We start from the raw sequence: 17,812 nt of genomic DNA, 5'->3' as shown, positions 1-17,812 counted from the left end.
GTGGCAGTGTCCCTCCCTCTGGCGGCTCTGTCTGGGGCCCTGAGCGGTGGAGGTCAGGCCAGTCGGGCAGAGGACAGAGGGCCCTATGCTGGAGGCCAGTGTTCCCCAGCCCACGGGTGTGGCTTTTGCACAACGCGGAGACCGTGGGGATTCGGTTGCAGATCAGTGTGTTACTGAGGCCAAGCCTGCTCGCTTGCGCTGCAGACGGGAGAGGAGGCTGCCCGGCTGGAGGGCCAGGCACTGTCCCCGCAAGGCAAGCCACGGGGCAGAGAGACCTGTCCACCTGGGGCCCCCAGAGCGCGGGTTTAAGACTGGATTCTGATGACAAGCAGGGGATTCGGCAGGGGCAGCCTGGCCGGGAGAACCACCAGGACAGTCCACCGGGGCTGGCTCTGCTGTCCACTTGGAGGCAGGAGAGGGCGGTGACCGCCTGTGGGGCACGGGTGTGGCGCAACCAGCCGTCGCTGAGTAACTTCTGTTCGGGAGGCAGTGCCCAGCAGGCAGAGTGGGCCAGTGAGCTGGGGGCGGGGCCAGGGGCCAGGGACACCTGGGTCACAGCTGCTCTGCGGTGTGTTCCACGGAGGTCTGGTGCTTGCCCGCACGCCAGGGGCCCATCTGTGGCCTCCTTCCCTCGACCAAGCCACAGGAGAGGCTCGGCACTGGCCAGCCTCCACTGGAAGAACTGCTGTCCCCGTGCAGAGCAACAGCCCGGACCATGGTGTCCCTGCCAGCTTTCAGAGACTCTCCTGGGTCCCCGGACCCCAGGGAGCCCAGCCCCAGCTCAAGTGGGGCGGATGTGGCCGCCAGGCCAGTGTCACCCCACAACGCCTTCGTGGTCACCTCGCTTTTCCTCAAATACGCGTGTTTTCACTTTGTCTTTACTTAAGGCCAAGAACACCCCAAACGGTGACAGTTCAATTTGAAAAAGCTAACGAATCGGCAACACTCGCTCTGTCTGGGCAGCTTCTGTAAAATGAAACACGCTAAGTCGATAATTTGGACTTTATGTTTAAACACAAAAAACACACAGAACACACGTGTGTGTTCTATTTGACTGGAAAATCCTGGACTTGCTCAAACCGCAGCACCTGCCGCCCCCCACACCCTCCCTCCGAGCCGTGGCCTGCAGCTCACTGCGCAGTGACCGCAACCCTGGGCACTGCGACAGGCGGCCCCCGTGGGACGGGCACTTGGGGGGTGGCCTTCTGGCTCCTCTCTGCAGACAAGCGCTCCAGGCGCTCCGTGTAGAAGCCGTTGAAGTCGAGCCTGTGTGGAAGGAAAGGGGGCGGGGTCCGTCCTGGAGGAGATGCCACAGGAGCACACGCAGGTCCCTTGGGTGGCCGTGCTGGGTCCCCCCCAGCACCCAGGGAAAGGACCAGCGACAGAGACCACAGCAAAGCCCCTCCCAGCAGGGTGCACCCGCTCTGCTCTCCTGCTCCCCACGACCTTCGCGGCTTCTAAGCAACATCAAAACTGGAACTTGGCAACACACACGAAAGCTAAAAGCCAGACGACCAACGCCTCTAACTGACGTCTCACAGAGCATCCCCAGCCGAGCACCGGCCGTGGGGTGGGGACGTGGACTTCTCTCCCAGCCCTTGACGCTGGGGCTCCCTAGGCCCCCAGTAGCACCTGGCGCCAGGGCCTGGGCCACCCAGTGGCACTTCTCAAGGCAGGGTGGCCTCGGAAACGCACTCAGGAAATCGGGACGTCCGTGGGGAGGGGCACCTTCCCAAGGTTGGCACAAGGACGGTGCCCCTTCCTGGCTGGAAGCTGAGGCGCCTTTCCTCACCCCCATGAGTGATGAGCAAACCCACCGCCCCGCCCGCCCCTCTTCCTCCCCGGCTCTGGTGTGGCAGCGTGGCTGAGCGAGGCTGGCCCAGCCCTGCCCCAGGATCATACACAACGTGGGGGTGCTGATGGGTGGCCCAAGCTGCCTGGCAGCCCGGTGTGCAGAATGTCACGCCCTGGGAGGGCTGGGCAGCCTGACACACATGTGCATACACACGTGCACATGCTAGCCAGTACCCGCACCCACATTCACCCACACCCGCACCCCCTAACCTCAACCTCACGGGACAAGGGTGACCAGCGGTAGCACCAGAGATAAAGCCGGACACGCACTTACCTGGGGCAGACCCCTCACCCTCCTGAGGTCCCACCTGGGGCCAGACCCAAGGGACGGGGGCTTCGTGGGGCTAGGGGTTGGCCAAGGGAGGGGTGGGGCTCAGGACCGCGGCAAGGTGAAGAGGAGACAAGGTGGGAGGCGGCCGCGACGCCCACCTGGAGATGACGCTGGCCATGCCGTGCTCACAGTCGCTGGTGCTGTAGATGCTCAGCCGGGCCAGGAGGTCAAGCAGGTGGGCAGAGAAGTTCTGGTCAAACTTGTTGATGGTGGCCTCGAAGCTGGATGCCAGCTGGGGAGCGTCCACGTGCTCGGCCAGGTACTGGAAGCAAAGCGGGGAGCGCGTGAGCCAGCATTGCCGCCTGCAGTGAGCCTCCTGCACAGCACTGGTCCCAAGCTCTAGTTTCCGCGTCCTCCCTTTTTTCTCAAATAGGAGAAACAGGTTCCGTGTGATACAAGGTAAAAACTCGGTGTCACAAGACGTTCCTGAGACTGTGGCACATGGACAGACGCCCCAAGCAAGGGGCACAGCTGCCACCCGTGCACTGGAGGTTCCTCTGGGCCTTGTGGGGGGACGGGTCCAGGCTCGGCCCCCCGGTGCACCTTGAGCTTTCCTGCTACAGGTCAGGGGTCTCCTGGCTGCTTCCCGCAAGAGGGCTGAGCCGTCTCTCATGTCCCAGCTCCCGTGGGAGCACGGGGAGCCCCCAAGCCGCCCTGGCTCACGCCAAGCTGGAGCTGGCTCCTGCAGGGCCCAGAGGACACGCGGCTTGCCAGTGCCAGCTCAGGAAAGGCTCTCGTCGGAGGCAGCAGGGCTGTGGCCCCTGGGCCCACTGGGCCTCTGTCCTCTATGGGGTGCCCCAGGCTCACTGCACGACGCCCATCCCACAGACCACCGCGGTCGCACCCTAGAGCCCGCCAGGCTGAAGTTAGGACCAGAGTTGAGCAGGAAGGTTCTTGCAGTTGGAACCCAGTTTTAAGTCTTTTTCTCAAAGGGAGACAGAACAAAAGGGCAGCGGAAGGTTTCCTAAGTGTGCAATGTTAACACGGCTGCACCCAACCACACAAAGAGGCACTCTCGGGCCACGCACCTTCCTGGCGAGCTCCTTCCGGGCCCGTTCCTCGGCCCACTCAGCCCCTGCGGGTGGCCCCAGCAGCGTGCCCTGCTCTGGTGTCGGCCGGCCCGGCTCGCCGTCCAACTTCATGCTCTGTGTGAATTTCTAGGGGTGGGAGGTCGTACAGAGGTGCTTCCGTTAGTTGCAACCACCATGATTTGCGGAAAACACCGGAGTCCTCGCAGGTGCACACTCCCCGCCGCGCACCTGGTGCTGTCTCCGCGGCTTAGGGGACCCGCTAGCACATCTCTGGAGGCTACCGGTGAAGTGACTTTAGTTGTGCCGACAGAGTCCCCAGGTCCACCTTCCACAGCTATCAACTAACTTTCCAGCTCCTCCCCCACCTCTTCCGCTGGCCCTCGTCCCAGCCCCTCGACGGCGCTGCCTGCGGAGCGCGCACCTCAGATCCTGCCTTCGAGCCCCAGTAACCCCCAGGCCATCCCTTCGCCACTGGACACTCGTTTTCTCCGCCGCCGTCTGGGGCAACTGCCTGTAACAAGTGCCCAGACGCTGAGTTGAGCTGAGGAGCTCCAGTCCCAGGGAAAACACAACAGCCAGGACAGGGACCAGCACCATGGACCGCGCCCTGCATCGCAGATGGAGTGGAGGAACGCAGCAGAGCCAGGTGTCGCTGCCCACACTGCCAGGGTGGGGCTCAAGGGAGGGACCACCAGGCCAGGAAGACCCAGGAGTTCTGGAAACACTCAGGTAACACTGGGCTCGACAAAACTCAAGGGCAGGGGAAGGTGTGGCTCAGGGCTGCTGTAGCACTGGCTTGGGTACTCACACCTGCCATCACCTGCCTGCACCTGTCCTCATCTGCCATCATCTGCCTGCACCTGTCGTCACCTGTCTACATCTGTCCTCACCTGCCTGCACCTGTCTCACCTGTCCATACCCGTTCTCATCTGCCTCCACCTGTCTCACCTCCCTGTACCTGTCCACACCTTCCTGCACCTGTCTGTACCTGTCCATACCTTCTTGTACCTGTCTGTACCTGTCCACACCTGCACCTGCCTCACCTGCCTGTACCCGTCCACACCTTCCTGCACCTGTCTGTACCTGTCCGCACCTGCACCTGCCTCACCTGCCTGTACCTGTCCTCACCTTCCTGCACCTGTCTGTACCTGTCCGCACCTGCACCTGCCTCACCTGCCTGTACCTGTCTCACTTGCCTGCACTTGTCCACATCTGCCTGCACCTGTGCGCACCTGCATGCAGTTGGTGAACATGACGCACACAGACATGAGCTTGGAGAAGACCTTCAGCAGCTCGGGGTTGGTGAGCATGCAGTCCTTCAGGCAGTTGTCCAGGAAGCTCGTGTGATGGCCAAGGACGTCATCGATGTTGGAAGCCTGCAAGGAAAAGGCTGAGGCTGACGGCGGCACTGAGCCTTTTCTCTCAGAAAGACACTGTGTGCGTGGCACTCGGTCTTGTCTTGTACGCTTGTGCTTACGAGGTCCCATCTTTTAAATGGGCCTCTGGTCATTCAGGGGGACACTTCAGAATATCATTGAAAAAAAACAACACCAAGCCTGCCCTCAAAGATCCAAGTTTTTAGTTCTTAGAAAACAAGAAGGAAATACAGCCACTTGCTAGTTTTGGAATTTGGTGGTAACTGAGGTTCTGGCGCAGGTCCCATGGGCCTCGGCAGCATCGGGGCTACCCGGCTGCTAAGTGCTCAGAGCTCCTGGAGGGGATGGCGCCCACGGGGCGTCCACACGTCTGGACAGCCGATTCTGTGCAATGTGGCCGATGGGAGGAGGTCCCCCACTTCTGCTGCCCTCTCTTTCCCTCTCTCTGCCTCTCTCACACCGATCGTGTGGGAAGAAACCCAAGTCGGCATGCAGAACAGGGCTCTTTCCTCCAGCACTGGCCAAGGCACCCCGTAACTTCTCCCTCTGCAGAGGAGGATGCGGGGCGTGGAGCTGCAGGGAGGGGTCGCTGCAGCTCTCCCCACCGAACCAGAACTTGGTGCTCCTAAGACCACTTTGTGAAACACACCCTGCCTTTTAGATGTTACGATCTACTGAGCTCAAACTCACGGATTTCAGGTTTTTCTCAAGGATGTGCCAGGTTGGTTCCATCACCTCGAACATCATGTAGTACTGAATGTTCTGAACAAAGTTGAGCATTCGTTGCCGCAGAGTAAAGGCCCCGGCAAACCTGAGTGACACAAACGACAGTCACAGAAAACATAACATCAGGCCAAGACCTCGACGGCGTCGAGTGGGCTAGAACGGCGTCCTCTAGAGCATGGGCACCTCCTCTGAGTGTAGTGGACTCTCGTGACTGCTGCTCCCATGAGCCAACGGTGGCTCAGACACAGACGTGAACAACACTAACAGAGGCGTCCTCGGCACAGGGTGTGGTGACTGGCACGGGGGCCCAGGGACACCAGCTCCCAGCTCCGGCAGCACTGGGCGAGTGTCCTGCCTGACACGACTCACTGTCTTCGTCTCCCTGTGCCCTGCAGGGACATCACCAACCAGCCCAGCCATGGAGACTGGCAGCGACACCACAAGGCAGATTCTCATTTTGTGCTTTACTGTTGAGACACAGGCTGTCCTCAGCCCTCCCTTCAAACGCCACCTGGTGCACAGGCTAGCGCGCAGAGCACCTGTGGGGCAGGTGCAGCAGCTGCCAGCACGACATGCTCCACACGCTCCCAGCCCCCGAGGGGCTGTGTCCTACAGACAGACCCGGGCGATCTCCAGGCCTGCGCCATCGCCCAGGCTGTGGACAGGCTGAGGGACAGGGCAGGTCCCCTGTGGGGTGGACAGTGGTGTCACGCTGCCCTTTGACGTGAAAACTGACACATCATGTATCTAAAAGCCATAAACGTGCGTTTTCAAATCACTGTTTTCAAAGGCTAAGAAGCACGAACATCCTACGTGAGCGCGAGAGGGCGGAGGGAGCACGCACCACTTGGCGGAGTGCAGCGAGTGCTGCTTGGCGGCCTTGTTGCTGATCCAGACGCTGCAGAGCTGCCGCTCCACGTGCTTGCAGTAAAACATGTGCCTGAAGAGCATCTGGTAGCGGGTGAGGGCTTTCCTGCAAGGGGAAGGAAGGCACACGGCTCTCAGATAGCGACCGCCACCGCCGGCACCAGATGTCGCAATCGACACGGCGTCCACACGCTCCACGCCCCGTGGCCCTGGACAGCTGAGGATCCCCTCTGGGCACAAGAGGCCTGGGAGAGCCGCGCAGGCCCAGGGCAGGGTGAGGCCGCCTCTGCAGGGCACAGCTCTGAGCGAGTACCTAGGAGACGCCTCCGTGGGGCTGGCCGCTCACCTGTTGATGATGAGTGACAGGGGCCACTTGACGATGTAGTCGAAGGAGAAGGCCTCCAGGCCGCTCAGCGTGAGCTCGGTAGGGTCGGCGTGGGTCATCGCCTTCTCCTGCTTGGTCTCGATGGCCAGAACTCGCAGCAGCTGAGTGATGAGGTCATGAGGCATCAGGTCAATCTGGGGAAAAAGAAATAAAACGAAGCATCCAATTTTTAGAGGAAAAGGCCAAAAGTCAAGTCCTGATCCCCAGGCGATGGGAAAGCGAGTCAGTCCCGAGGTGAGTCTCTCTGAATTCTGCTTCTAGATACTGGGGGCTTGCGTGAAGAAAAGCCAAGCATCGATGGGTAAACCCTAGTTCAAAACTAAGCCACTTGCCATTAAAACAGAGAAGGGAAAACACAGACGAGTTGCTCCCTGTTAATAAACACCAAGCTGCTGCGGACGGCACGGACAAGAAACCACACGACAGACAGATAAACCTGAATCCCCAAGATCGAAACCTTTTTGTCAGGGTAGGCACAGGCCCAGGCTGAAGAGTGAAGCCCGTCCGACGGACGGCGTGGCTGGGCAGGCAAGTCACACGCTCCCCACATCACTCTCGACTTAGCAAGTGTCAGCCACACGCCGCGGGCCGTGTGACAGAGCTCCTCCAAGTCCACGCGAGATCATGTGACAGAAAATAAAGACACGAACGAAGATGAAAGACGAAGAAACAAACGGCTAACAAAGAGACAAAAACGCTCACCTAACAGAAACGAAAATCTGAACACATTCTTCCTGCCCACCAGGTAACAAAGATGTGTGCAGACAGCACCCGCTGTGGCCCAGGGTCCTGAGACCAGACCCCAGTGAGATCAGTCCGGTCGTGCGGGGGCCGAATGCTTTGACCCAATAATTTCACGACTAGAAATTCATCCTATACAAATACTCTTGGCACCTAACAACAGACCCCAGAACATACGAAGCGAGAACAGGCAGAGTTACGAGGAGAAACACAACTGTACAACAGCAGCGGAGACTCTCAGGAGCGGACGGAGCCACCGACAGGAGGTCGGGAAGGAAGGAGAGGACCCAGTGACGTGGCACAGCGACCTCACAACCCGGCACTGCCCACAACTCTCCTCAGGGGCACACGGAACATTCTCTGGCATACACCTGAGGCCACAAAACAAGCCAATAACTTTTACAAAACTGAAGTCATACAGAGCATGTTCTCTGACCACAAGATGAAGTCAAAAATAAGCGAAAGGAGGAAAACCAGACAATTAACAAACGCGTGTAAATCAAGCACAACCAACCAATGGATCCGAGAACTCACAAGGGAATTAGAAAACACACCGAGACAACGGAAATGAAAACACAACACACCAAAACTTAGGGGTGCCCTGCAAGCCCTGCTCCGAGGGAACTTTACCCCTATAAACGCTTCTATGAAAAAAGAAGAAAGATCTCAAATCCGTACTCTAACTTTACAACTTAAGAAACTAGAAGGAGAAGAGCAAACTAAACGCAAAGCTATCAGACAGAAGGAAATAACACAGATTAGAGATGAATATGACAGAACAGAAAAATAGCAAAAAATCAAAGAGAACCAAAATGTGGTTCTTTGAAAAGATCAACGAAATTGACAAATTTTTAGCTACACTGACTAGGAAAAGACAAAAATTAGAAACAAAATCCGGAACATTACCACGCACCTTACAGAAATAACAAGGATTACAAAAGAATACGATGTTTCCAGCCCACAAACTGGACAATCCAGACCAGAGCTGTGGAAACACAGACACAGGCTGCTCCGGGACACGAACCTCCAAGAAGATCGGCCTGGGACTGAGGGCTTCACGGGCGGGTCTTGCCCAACAGTCCAGAGAGGAACGAGCACTTGAAGCCCTCCCCAAAACTGAAGAGGGCCGTTCCCAGACGCGTTCCACGAACCAGCCTCACCCCACACCACAGCCCGGCAAGGACCCTGCGGCGCCTCAGACCCGCGTCCCGTGTGCGTGCAGACGCAGAGCCTCACAACCCTGGCAAGCTGAGCTCAGCAGCTCGCTGACGGGCAGGGAGGAGCCAGCCCCACACGACCCGACACGGCTGCGGCCAGCACGGGACAGGGCCGCTCCCCACAGCCCGTCTCCCACGCCCTTCTTGGCGCCCACCCCCAGCAGCACAGCGCAGGCCCGGAGCCCGCGCCACCCACCTTGAGGTCGTCTTTGAAGGGGTCCGTGTTGGCGGTGCTCATGCGCAGCGCCAGCTCCAACAGGGCCTCCAGGCGGGGGGGCGCAATGTCCTCCACTGGCTTCCGGAGCTCCTCCTCGGTGAGGTCCATGAAGTGCACAAAGAAGTCCCCCTGGTCCATCAGGAAGTAGCGCTTGATGGACCTGCGCCGTGGAGGCGGTGGTGAGCACCCCGCCGGCACTTCGCCGCAGCCACAGAAAGACGTGTGATGTGGCCACGTGTCAGGTGAGGCGGTGGGCAGGGACGGGTGGGGAGCTGGGCCCCAGACCCTGCCCCGCACAGGTGCAGTGTAGACTGGAGACAGCCCGGCAGCAGGCCCACTTCTCCAGAGACGGGACCCTTGGGAGTGACCCCCACCCTCAGCCCCGCACCCTGCAGGCCCCGTCCTCCCCAGGAAGGAGTGTGCAGAGAACCACCTCAGGTGGGCCACCAGCTCCTCCTCCTCCATCAGGAAGTCCAGCAGCACCTTGCTGGCGTAGTCGAACGCCTTCTCGATTTGCTCCACATACGCCCGCTCCTTCAGCGTGTAGATAATCTCTTTAGCCACCGGGCAGGTGACGTGGTGACCACACTCTCTGACCACATTGAGATACTTTCCTGAAGAGACAAAGGAAAGCGGAGTAGAAACTGTCACATGCGCAGTAAATCTCAGGCCTGAAGCCTCAGCTGTCTCCCTCCAAACGCCAGGGAGTGGACTGGAATCTGCTCTGCACACTCAGGTTCCCAGGAGAGAGACACAACTGACAGCTACCAAGGACGGGGCCGCGGTGAACTGCTGCAGCTCTTCCTACAGGCAAATTTCTAACCCAGAGCACAGAAGCAATTTCCAAAAGGCCGATGACAATCAGACCATAACCACCTTCCAGCCCCTTCCGCAGGGTCCCTGCATCCCTCTCTGGCATGAGGCCAGGCCCTGACCCGTGTGGTGGTGACTAAAACTGCCACCGGCCCAGCAGGCCTGTGTCCTTCATGGTTTCTCCCACAGTGCTGATGAGATTTTTAGGAATTAAAAAGTAAAAATAAGAGAGAAGCCACCCGTGAGACGGCCTCCTGGGGTCAGAGACGAAGCGGAGGTGGCCAGCGAGGCCAGGAGCTGCCTGGAGACCAGCAGCGCGGGAGCAGGCGACCTCCACAGTCCAGCTCGGCACCACTCGCGGCCAGCAGAGGCCGTCTGGAGCCTCGGCCCACAGGTGGCAGCACACGAGGCTCAGGGCGCCCCACCCCGCGCCCGCACCTGTGCTCAGGATCTTGCCGGCCACCTTCTGCAGGAAGGACGGGATCTGCGGCTGCACCACGGTGTAGCGCTGGTCCCAGTACTTGTCGTTGTAGTCCTCCTGGATCTTCTCCTTGCGCAGCTCGTGCTCCTCGACCATGAACTCGCTGAGGACCAGGGGGCACGTCAGCAGGAGCGGCGGCCAACACACACCCTGACTTTCTAGTCACCCCCCCACTGGGAGTGAGCATCAGCCTGCAAACCCCACTCTGGGCGGGGCACTTAACCTGGGATGCGGGGACCTTAGGGGGCAACAGAGCTGGACGGAAAACAAATCTGCCTTTATTTCCATCCACCTGAGTGGACCCAGCATTTCCTGCCATTGCGAACACAGGCAGCCACCGACGCTCGGACCCCATCACCAGCAGACACCAGACACCTCCCGTGGCCACTCACGGGACGCCAGCGAGTGTGACGCTGCGCCCACACGCGGCCCGTCACACCAGGTTTCATAATTTGGACCATTAGTAAAGAAATACGTACTTCTACATCACAGATTTGTCTTTTAAAATGTTTACACGAATGCCTGTCAGTACAATAGGACTCTCTGTGAGCTGATGCATTTTGTTTTATGCCCTTAATAACCCTGAGGAGAAGCCACGGGCCTCCCAGGCCAGGAAGTCCACGCACCAAGGAGGCGCCTGACTTGAAGCGACTTTAACATCCTTGACACGCAGAACAAGCCACACGGAGGCAGCACGGACGGACCTCCCCACCCCCACTGCACACGGCCACCTGTAAGTGCCTCCCACCCCTCACGGGGGGCAGCACGAGGGTCCCACCTGTACGGGTCGTGGATGACGCCCCTGTATATCCACTTCTCCAGAACCTCAAAGTAGGGTGCGCTGGCCGCCTTGGTCAGGTGCAGGCACAGCTCCTGCGCCTGGGTGTCCCCCGTGCAGCTGACGCTCCTGTCGTGCAGCAGGCTCAGCGTGGACCCACCCAGGCACTCACTTTTGTCCACTGCGGCGGCTACGGGGAAGAGGGGGGCTCACTGCCAAGAAGGAGGCCCCATGCTCCTGCCCGGCTCAAGCCAAGACTGGAGCCTCTCAGTTAGTTTCCGGCTTTCTTACCGGGACACGTGCTTCTTTTTTGGGATATGCTCAAACTGTACAGTTGTAGTTGCTAATTAAAGCTTATCAATAAAAGCTTCTAAAGCTTTCCTCCTCAGATTAGTAAAACACGAAGCAACGTGGGCTTTGGCCTCACGATCTGGTATCCGGAAGTAAGAACGGAGGGGCTGGAACCCTGCTCCAGCCTCATCCTCACACCCGCCCTGCTGTCCTGAGCCCACCACCTGCTGTGCTCTCCCGCCAGGCCGGCGCGTACCGAGGGAGGCCAGGATGTCCACGGTGCGCATGGCCGGCTGGATGTAGAACCAGAGCTTCTGCAGCGACAGGAGGCCCTGCCTGTGCAGCTGCTCCAGCTGGGTGACCAGGATCAGGTACTCCTTCACCAGGGTTCTCATGGCGGCCGCCAGGGCGTGGTTCACCTGCCCATACTCGAAGGAGGACTTCTCTTCAATGAACCTATGAGGAAAGATATGTCAAACATCTTTAAAAAGGCAAAAGCTGCATTTCCAGATAAAACGTCAGATATTCTGCATCCCATCCTGAAACAGGAAGCGGGTGACTCATGCGAGCCTCTCATCCCAGAGAGGAACCTTGGCCACCGAGTGGTGACTCACAGCCCCCTCAGACGTGTCAGGAACAAAGCTGAGTAATAACCAAGGCAGGGACTTTCTTCAGAAGGGGGTGCCAACGTCTACCGTCATCGGGACGCGCTCCCAGGGGCTGGTGCCCACCTGGTCACGGTGGAGTAGCTGGCCGCCACCGGCAGGATCCTGCTCACTAGCTCTCTGATGGACAGGTCCAGGTTGGGGTCCACGAGGAAGGTCCGGCTCTGCCTCCCAGCCAGGGGCTGGGCGGTGATGTACCTGCCATCCACACCCACCAGCACGTAGAGCAGGTCCTCCACCATGGCCGCCTCCTGGGAGGCCAGGGGCAGCGTGCCTGCGGGACACAGATGGTGCTGGGCTCTGCACGGCGCCCACGCCCACCGACCCCCGTGGCCCCGGGGATCTCATCTGCTCATCAGTCACACTCTCACTCGCTCCCTTCTTTGTAACTCCCTCAAGTATCTGTGGGAGTAAAAGTAAGTTGTCGCACTTGGCTTCAAGTGATCTCACTGGGGAACCAGAGGCTGAGATTCCAAAGCTGCCAGGACAGGTCCAGGCCCAGGAGGCGTGATGGCCCTGGAGAGCAGGGGTCTCACTGCACACCGCGGTCCGCTACACTCGAATGAATGCAACCGGTAAGGAGATAAAGTCAGGAGTTCAAGAAGGACTTCCAGGCCTGGATCCTAGCACTCTGGAAGGCGGAGGTGGGAGGATCGCTTGAGCCCAGGCCTGAGCAAGAGCGAGACTCAGTCTCTACTAAACATAGAAAAATAAGCCAGGTGTCAAGGCACGCGCCTGTAGTCCCAGCTACTTGGGAGGCTGAGGCAGGAGGCTCACTTAAGCCCAGGAGTTTGAGGTTGCTGTGAGCTATGATGGTGCCACGGCACTCCACCCAGGGCGACAGAGCAAGACCCTGCCTCCAAAAAAAAGCAAAAACACTTCAGACGTTAGTTGGACTTAGAGCATTTTTAATTACAAACTTGGTAAGTATGGGTCACTCTGAGACAAAACGAGGTTTCCTTTAAAAAGCTAAAAAAGCTATCACTTACGTGTTAAGAAACTGACAACTTCTATCACACACAGTGTGGGACGGCTGTAGGATGCAGTGTGGTTTCCTCGTCACCACCTGACGCACCCTGGAGGCTGGCCGGGGGCCATCTGCTGAGGTGGCCCACCATACCCCTACATCCAGGTGGCCTTGGCTGTCAGAGCTCACCCCTGCCCTAGACTGGAAACGAGCTGAGAGGAAGGGGCACCAGGGGAGGGGGACGGCAGGTCCAGGATGGGGGGAGGCAGCAGAAACTGTCCCCACGTGAGCGATGGCAGGTTGGGGCACGCATGTTGGCCAGGCCACAGCCACACCCAAACCTGAGCTGAGGCCTGGCACCCGGGAAGGTGCCACACGCACCCCGGCAGTTTCCAAAATCCCTCTGTTGCCCTCACACATCTGCTGGGAGGAAGCGTCCTGTGACCGCTAGACTCGAAGCTACTGGCGCAGCTGTGACGAGTCCCGGGCACAAGCCGCTCCTGTAACTACGCCGCATGGAGCCTCACACGCCACAGTAAAGCAGACTGCCCTCCACACTTCCTCCTGACTTTGGACCACCAATGATGGGGCAAAACGCTGCAGGTACTCTATGTCCTTAACTTGCAAAGTCTCGTTTTTCAATCCAAAAAGGTACTTATGAATTACGACATGCGGCCCACAGCGTACAGAGGACACATCCCAGATCCCAACCACCTGTCCTGAAAGGACCACGTGGTCTCATCTGCATTTTGTCTACAAGACACACGACTTTGAAGAGGCCTCGGAGAGCACTGCTGTGGCAGGATCTGTAGGATTACAAATCGCTGTTCAGAGCAAAGTTCCCCATGGGACTGACACCCTCAGGTCTGCACCAGGGCACCGAAAGCACGGTTCGGAGGTGCCAGCTGCAGCCCACCCCGGTTCTGGCAGGAGGGTGGGAGAAGAGTCTGCTGAGGACCCTGGTGAGCCGCATGTGCAGCTACACAGGGCTGGGAGAGGGGTGGATGGCAGCAGGCGGAACTGTTACGACCTGGGGGAGGGCTGGCCGTGCCCATGCTTTGCTGTGGGGCTCCCGCCAGGGCGGCACCACACAAGCACAGGTGTCGTGTAATTGCCGGGGAGCTAGAAATAAACACACCACGTACCTATAGGCAAAGCCGTGTCGGGGCTTACACCCGAGCCAATCAGGAAATCCCCGACCAGCGCAGGTCTCTCATACACCCACGCTGGGAAGACAGGGAGGTGCTGGCCTGAATTTTTTTTGTTCTGCTTGTCTCGAAGCATCTTTCTTGTAAGTTCCAGAGACTAACGAGGATATTTTTTAAAACAAAAACAGAAGAGTATCAACTACAAAAAACAATGGTGATCTAGCACCTCTCGTATTATCCTGGGTAGAGACTGAGCCCATCCTTCAAAGGGAGGTATCACAAGGGTGGAAACACACGCACCACATGTACCCGCCATCAGACTGGTGCTAGCTGAGCAACACTAAGGCGCTCACACGGCAGTAATACTGGGTGCCAGTCAGGGGGTAAACCCACACTAATGGAAGCGGAATGCACTGTATGGGGGAAGGACAGGCTTGTGGCCCTGGCTTGGGCAGGGCAAACAGCATTACATGTGACCAAAATGTTAGTACCCCCATAATATGCTGAATGAAAAAAACAAACCAAAAAAACCAGAAGGGTATGCTTCAGTGCAAATGCTAAAATAAAATACGCTTCTATGCGCCTGTCACAATGTGAGGGGCTGGGGAAGGAGAGAGACAGGGAGACCCAACCCCTCTTCCCAGGGGTCTCGGGCGGGTGCAGGGCCCACAGGTAAATCCCGGGCACAAGCAGTGGGGAACTGTGAGGGAAGAGGGTGCATCTCCACACAGAGCAGGGGTTTCAGACCAGGACACACCATGAAGAATCTGAATCTTTTTTTCCTGGTGGGAACTAGGTCTAAACGTGACTTGCTGGGTGAAGCCCAGACGTGCCCCTCGCCCTGCAGAAGGGCCTCCGGCACAGACCTGGGAGGCAGCGCAAAGGCAGCTGGCAGCCGGCACGTGACCCAGCACTCGCCCTCCAGACGCACTGGCCATGAGAGGCTGATCGGGCCAGGCTGGACTGGCGCAGCTTTTGGAAGGACCAAGTCCCAGTCAGGGTGGTCAGTGCTAGGAGCAGGTGCGAACCAACTCTGCATTAGCGACGAGCCTCGGTTTCCTCACGTGTCACGTGGGAAAAGTGGTGTGAGGGCTGTGATGTGGGCAGAGGTTCCCCATCACGTCCGGCACACAGACATGCCCCACCAGCATCGGCTGTGTCCATGTTAGAGCTGCCGCACCGGACATGGGCACGCCAGGCGCCCTCACAAGGTCGCGGCTCTGAGGAGGGGTTGGAAGGTCACAACGGCTGGGGTGTGGCAGCTACAGGAGGGCCTTGGAGATGACTCACATCAAAAAATGAAAGAACAGCAATAAGTGTAGAAGGAAGAAAACAACCTTGAAAATATAATAATGTAGAAAGTATGATCTCAAAAATAGTCAAAAATTACAGGAGGGAAATGGGCAGTCATTTGTGTTGGCTCAGATCCCGTAACTACCTTGAGACAGCTGAGTCTCGCTCCCCAGCTAAGCCAGAACCTCCTGCCACTACTTAGCTCCTCTTGTCCAGAATAGTGGCGCTCAAAATTCTTGGCTAAAAAAAATTGCCCATAAAGAGCTAGGTCACAGGTGTTAAGCCTCAGCCTCTCTAAATTCAGATTCGTTTTTAGTAAATGACAGACAGACATGGCCATCCAGCAGCAAGCGTGAGTGCCGATGGACAGCCATGGATGCAGTACCTGCTGCAACGTGGACCCCGTGGCCACGCTGCCGAGCTGCTTCCTCAGCTCCTCGAGCTCCTGCATGGAGATCTTGGAGGCCGCAGTGGGGACGCTGAAGCTGGCGGTGTTGCCCACAGTGGCTGTGAGCTCAGCTCTTTCTTTTGCATTCTGTTGTAAATACTGTAGAGTCTGAAAATTGCAAAACTATTCGTTCATCCTAGGCTGGTATGTTTGTGTACCTGGCCAGGTAAAGTAAGCCCCCCTTTTTTCTTTTCTAACTCTAACCACCACACGAGGGAGTGAAAGGGGGCTCCCTATTGGCTTGTTAGCTATGGTTGGTCTCTGCATGCTTCATGCCACGTGGAAGCACCTGCCACGTCTCCAAAACACAAGCAGAAGGGACTCCTATAGCCTTTGAAAGTCAATCCGCATTCTGCTGCCAGAAGCAAGCTTTCCTCCGCGTTGCACCTAAGGCTCCCTGACTGCGCGGACCATGTCCCCTTATCTGTCCCTAGCACTGGTGGTCCAGAAGTACCCAATTGCACCCATTACCTCTAACAGGAGAGTGGAGACCTAACACATCACCGGCCAGCTACCCAGCCTCAACGTGTAATTTTCTTGATATCAAAGTAACGTGTGACAGGCAGAAACTCAGCAGACGCTCGCTGGAAAGTCACACTGCCCTAAGCTGGAGGTACCCACTGTGACACTTCCCACGTTCACCTGCATCAGGAGTTACTTCTCCTCCTGATCCACCAAAGAATGTGCACCGAACGGCCTCAAAGTGTGACTGGTGTGAGGCCGGGAAGAGCCCACGAGTGATGCAGTCAGAGCGGCAGGTGGACGTTCAACACATGTGCGAGGCGTGTCTCAGCTCCACAACACATGCCTAATTAGGGACATGTGCCGTGCACCTTCCACAGACACTGAGAGAACGTTCTTTTGTGACACCCCCAAGGCAGGTGAAGGGCGAGGGCTGGTACAAGCACTTACCTCTTTGTCCTCTGTGAGCTTTGACAACAGGTACACAAGCGGGTCGAGGTTCCTTGTATTTTTAGATTTCAGTTCATCGTATTTCTTTAGAAAGTCTTCTGGAGTACGAGAAAACTCTGCAATTTTAACCTCAAAAGCACAAACGTGAGTAATTTAATGATAATAATTTATCCAGCACTTAGAAACAATCTTCAAGAAAATTAAACAGAAAGCCAAAATAGAGTTAAGTTACGTAGTCTAAATGATCATGTGTTTCTAAAATAAACCAAGAAAATTCACCTAAACATTTTGTTAAACCTACCCATATTTTCTTGTATGGCTTCTCTCTTATAATATTTAAGCTTTAGGTTAGATGACAGCCAACTCACATTTCTTCCTAGCAGTTTGCACGTGCATTTATACATTTAACTCCACTCCCTCTGGAATCTATCACTGCGTACAGGCTCAGGGGTTGTTATGCTCAATGGTTTACAATGCTCCCTTTATTTATTGGTATTTACCAAATACAACCGTATGTGTCCCTGAACTCCCTATGACACTCAAGTAATCTAATCACCCTTCTGCCATTGCGAGCTATTTAAATAACTGATGCTGCTTAATATGTATGTATTTATTTTTGAGACAGGTTCTTGCTCTGTCACCCAGGCTGGAGTGCACTAGTATGATGACAGCTCACTGCAGCCTCACACTCCTGGGCTCAAGTTTATTCTCCTGCCTCAGCCTTCTGAGTAACTGGGACTACAGGTGTGCAACACCACACCTGCCTGATCTTAAAAAAATTTATTTTTATAAACTGGGTCTTGCTATGTTGCCCAGACTGGTCTTGAATTCCTGGCCTCATGCGATCCTCCTGCCTTGGCCTCCCAAAGTGCTGCGATTACAGGTGTGAGCCTCTGCATCCAGCCCATACTGTGTTTCAAAATAGATTTCAAATTCAAAGTCATCTTTTACAATAAAAGATCTATGATTTTGAATTATATTCTTCTTAACTACAGAAATAATACTCAAAAGGGATTTCAAAGTGGTTAATCCCAGTAGCTTCCCTTTGTATCCACAGGAATGCCTGTGTGTCATGAACCTCTCTTCCTGTGGGCCATGGAGGGGATGTGTCAGAGCCAGGGCCCAAAGCCTAGCTCTCGCCCTTGGAGGAGCCACCAGAATCACAGCAGAGCACGAACCTCCCTGAGAATCACAGCCGAGTGCACACCACCACCTCCACCATCACCTCCTCCTCCACCTCCACCACCACCTCCACCTCCACCTCCACCACC

The 17,812-nt window shown here is 56.8% G+C and overlaps 1 protein-coding gene across 4 annotated transcripts in view; it reads right to left on the bottom strand.

The window, feature by feature from the left end:
* Positions 1-1,001: 1,001 nt before the first annotated feature.
* Positions 1,002-17,812, bottom strand: part of TUBGCP2 (tubulin, gamma complex associated protein 2) — a 22,400-nt gene continuing 5,589 nt past the window's right edge. For 3 of the 4 annotated variants that reach the window (XM_012660690.1, XM_012660691.1, XM_012660689.1), the window contains 16 exons: positions 16,542-16,670; positions 15,567-15,737; positions 13,886-14,045; positions 11,840-12,047; positions 11,365-11,564; positions 10,818-11,007; positions 9,997-10,142; positions 9,179-9,359; positions 8,725-8,905; positions 6,532-6,704; positions 6,163-6,291; positions 5,283-5,403; positions 4,449-4,592; positions 3,214-3,342; positions 2,284-2,447; positions 1,053-1,266 (listed from right to left, as the gene is read on the bottom strand). In XM_012660690.1, coding sequence (XP_012516144.1) covers positions 1,131-1,266; positions 2,284-2,447; positions 3,214-3,342; positions 4,449-4,592; positions 5,283-5,403; positions 6,163-6,291; positions 6,532-6,704; positions 8,725-8,905; positions 9,179-9,359; positions 9,997-10,142; positions 10,818-11,007; positions 11,365-11,564; positions 11,840-12,047; positions 13,886-14,045; positions 15,567-15,737; positions 16,542-16,670 — 2,562 coding nt within the window. In that variant the 3' untranslated portion in view covers positions 1,053-1,130. Of the gene's footprint in view, positions 1,267-2,283; positions 2,448-3,213; positions 3,343-4,448; positions 4,593-5,282; positions 5,404-6,162; positions 6,292-6,531; positions 6,705-8,724; positions 8,906-9,178; positions 9,360-9,996; positions 10,143-10,817; positions 11,008-11,364; positions 11,565-11,839; positions 12,048-13,885; positions 14,046-15,566; positions 15,738-16,541; positions 16,671-17,812 lie in introns of all 4 variants that reach the window. The other variant, XM_012660688.1, reaches the window with a different exon arrangement.

Source organism: Propithecus coquereli, unplaced genomic scaffold (assembly GCF_000956105.1).
Source record: "Propithecus coquereli isolate 6110/MARCELLA unplaced genomic scaffold, Pcoq_1.0 Scaffold673, whole genome shotgun sequence".
Taxonomy (NCBI): domain Eukaryota; kingdom Metazoa; phylum Chordata; class Mammalia; order Primates; family Indriidae; genus Propithecus; species Propithecus coquereli.
Note: the sequence above shows the minus strand (reverse complement) of the source record. Positions and strands in the feature narration are given on the sequence as shown.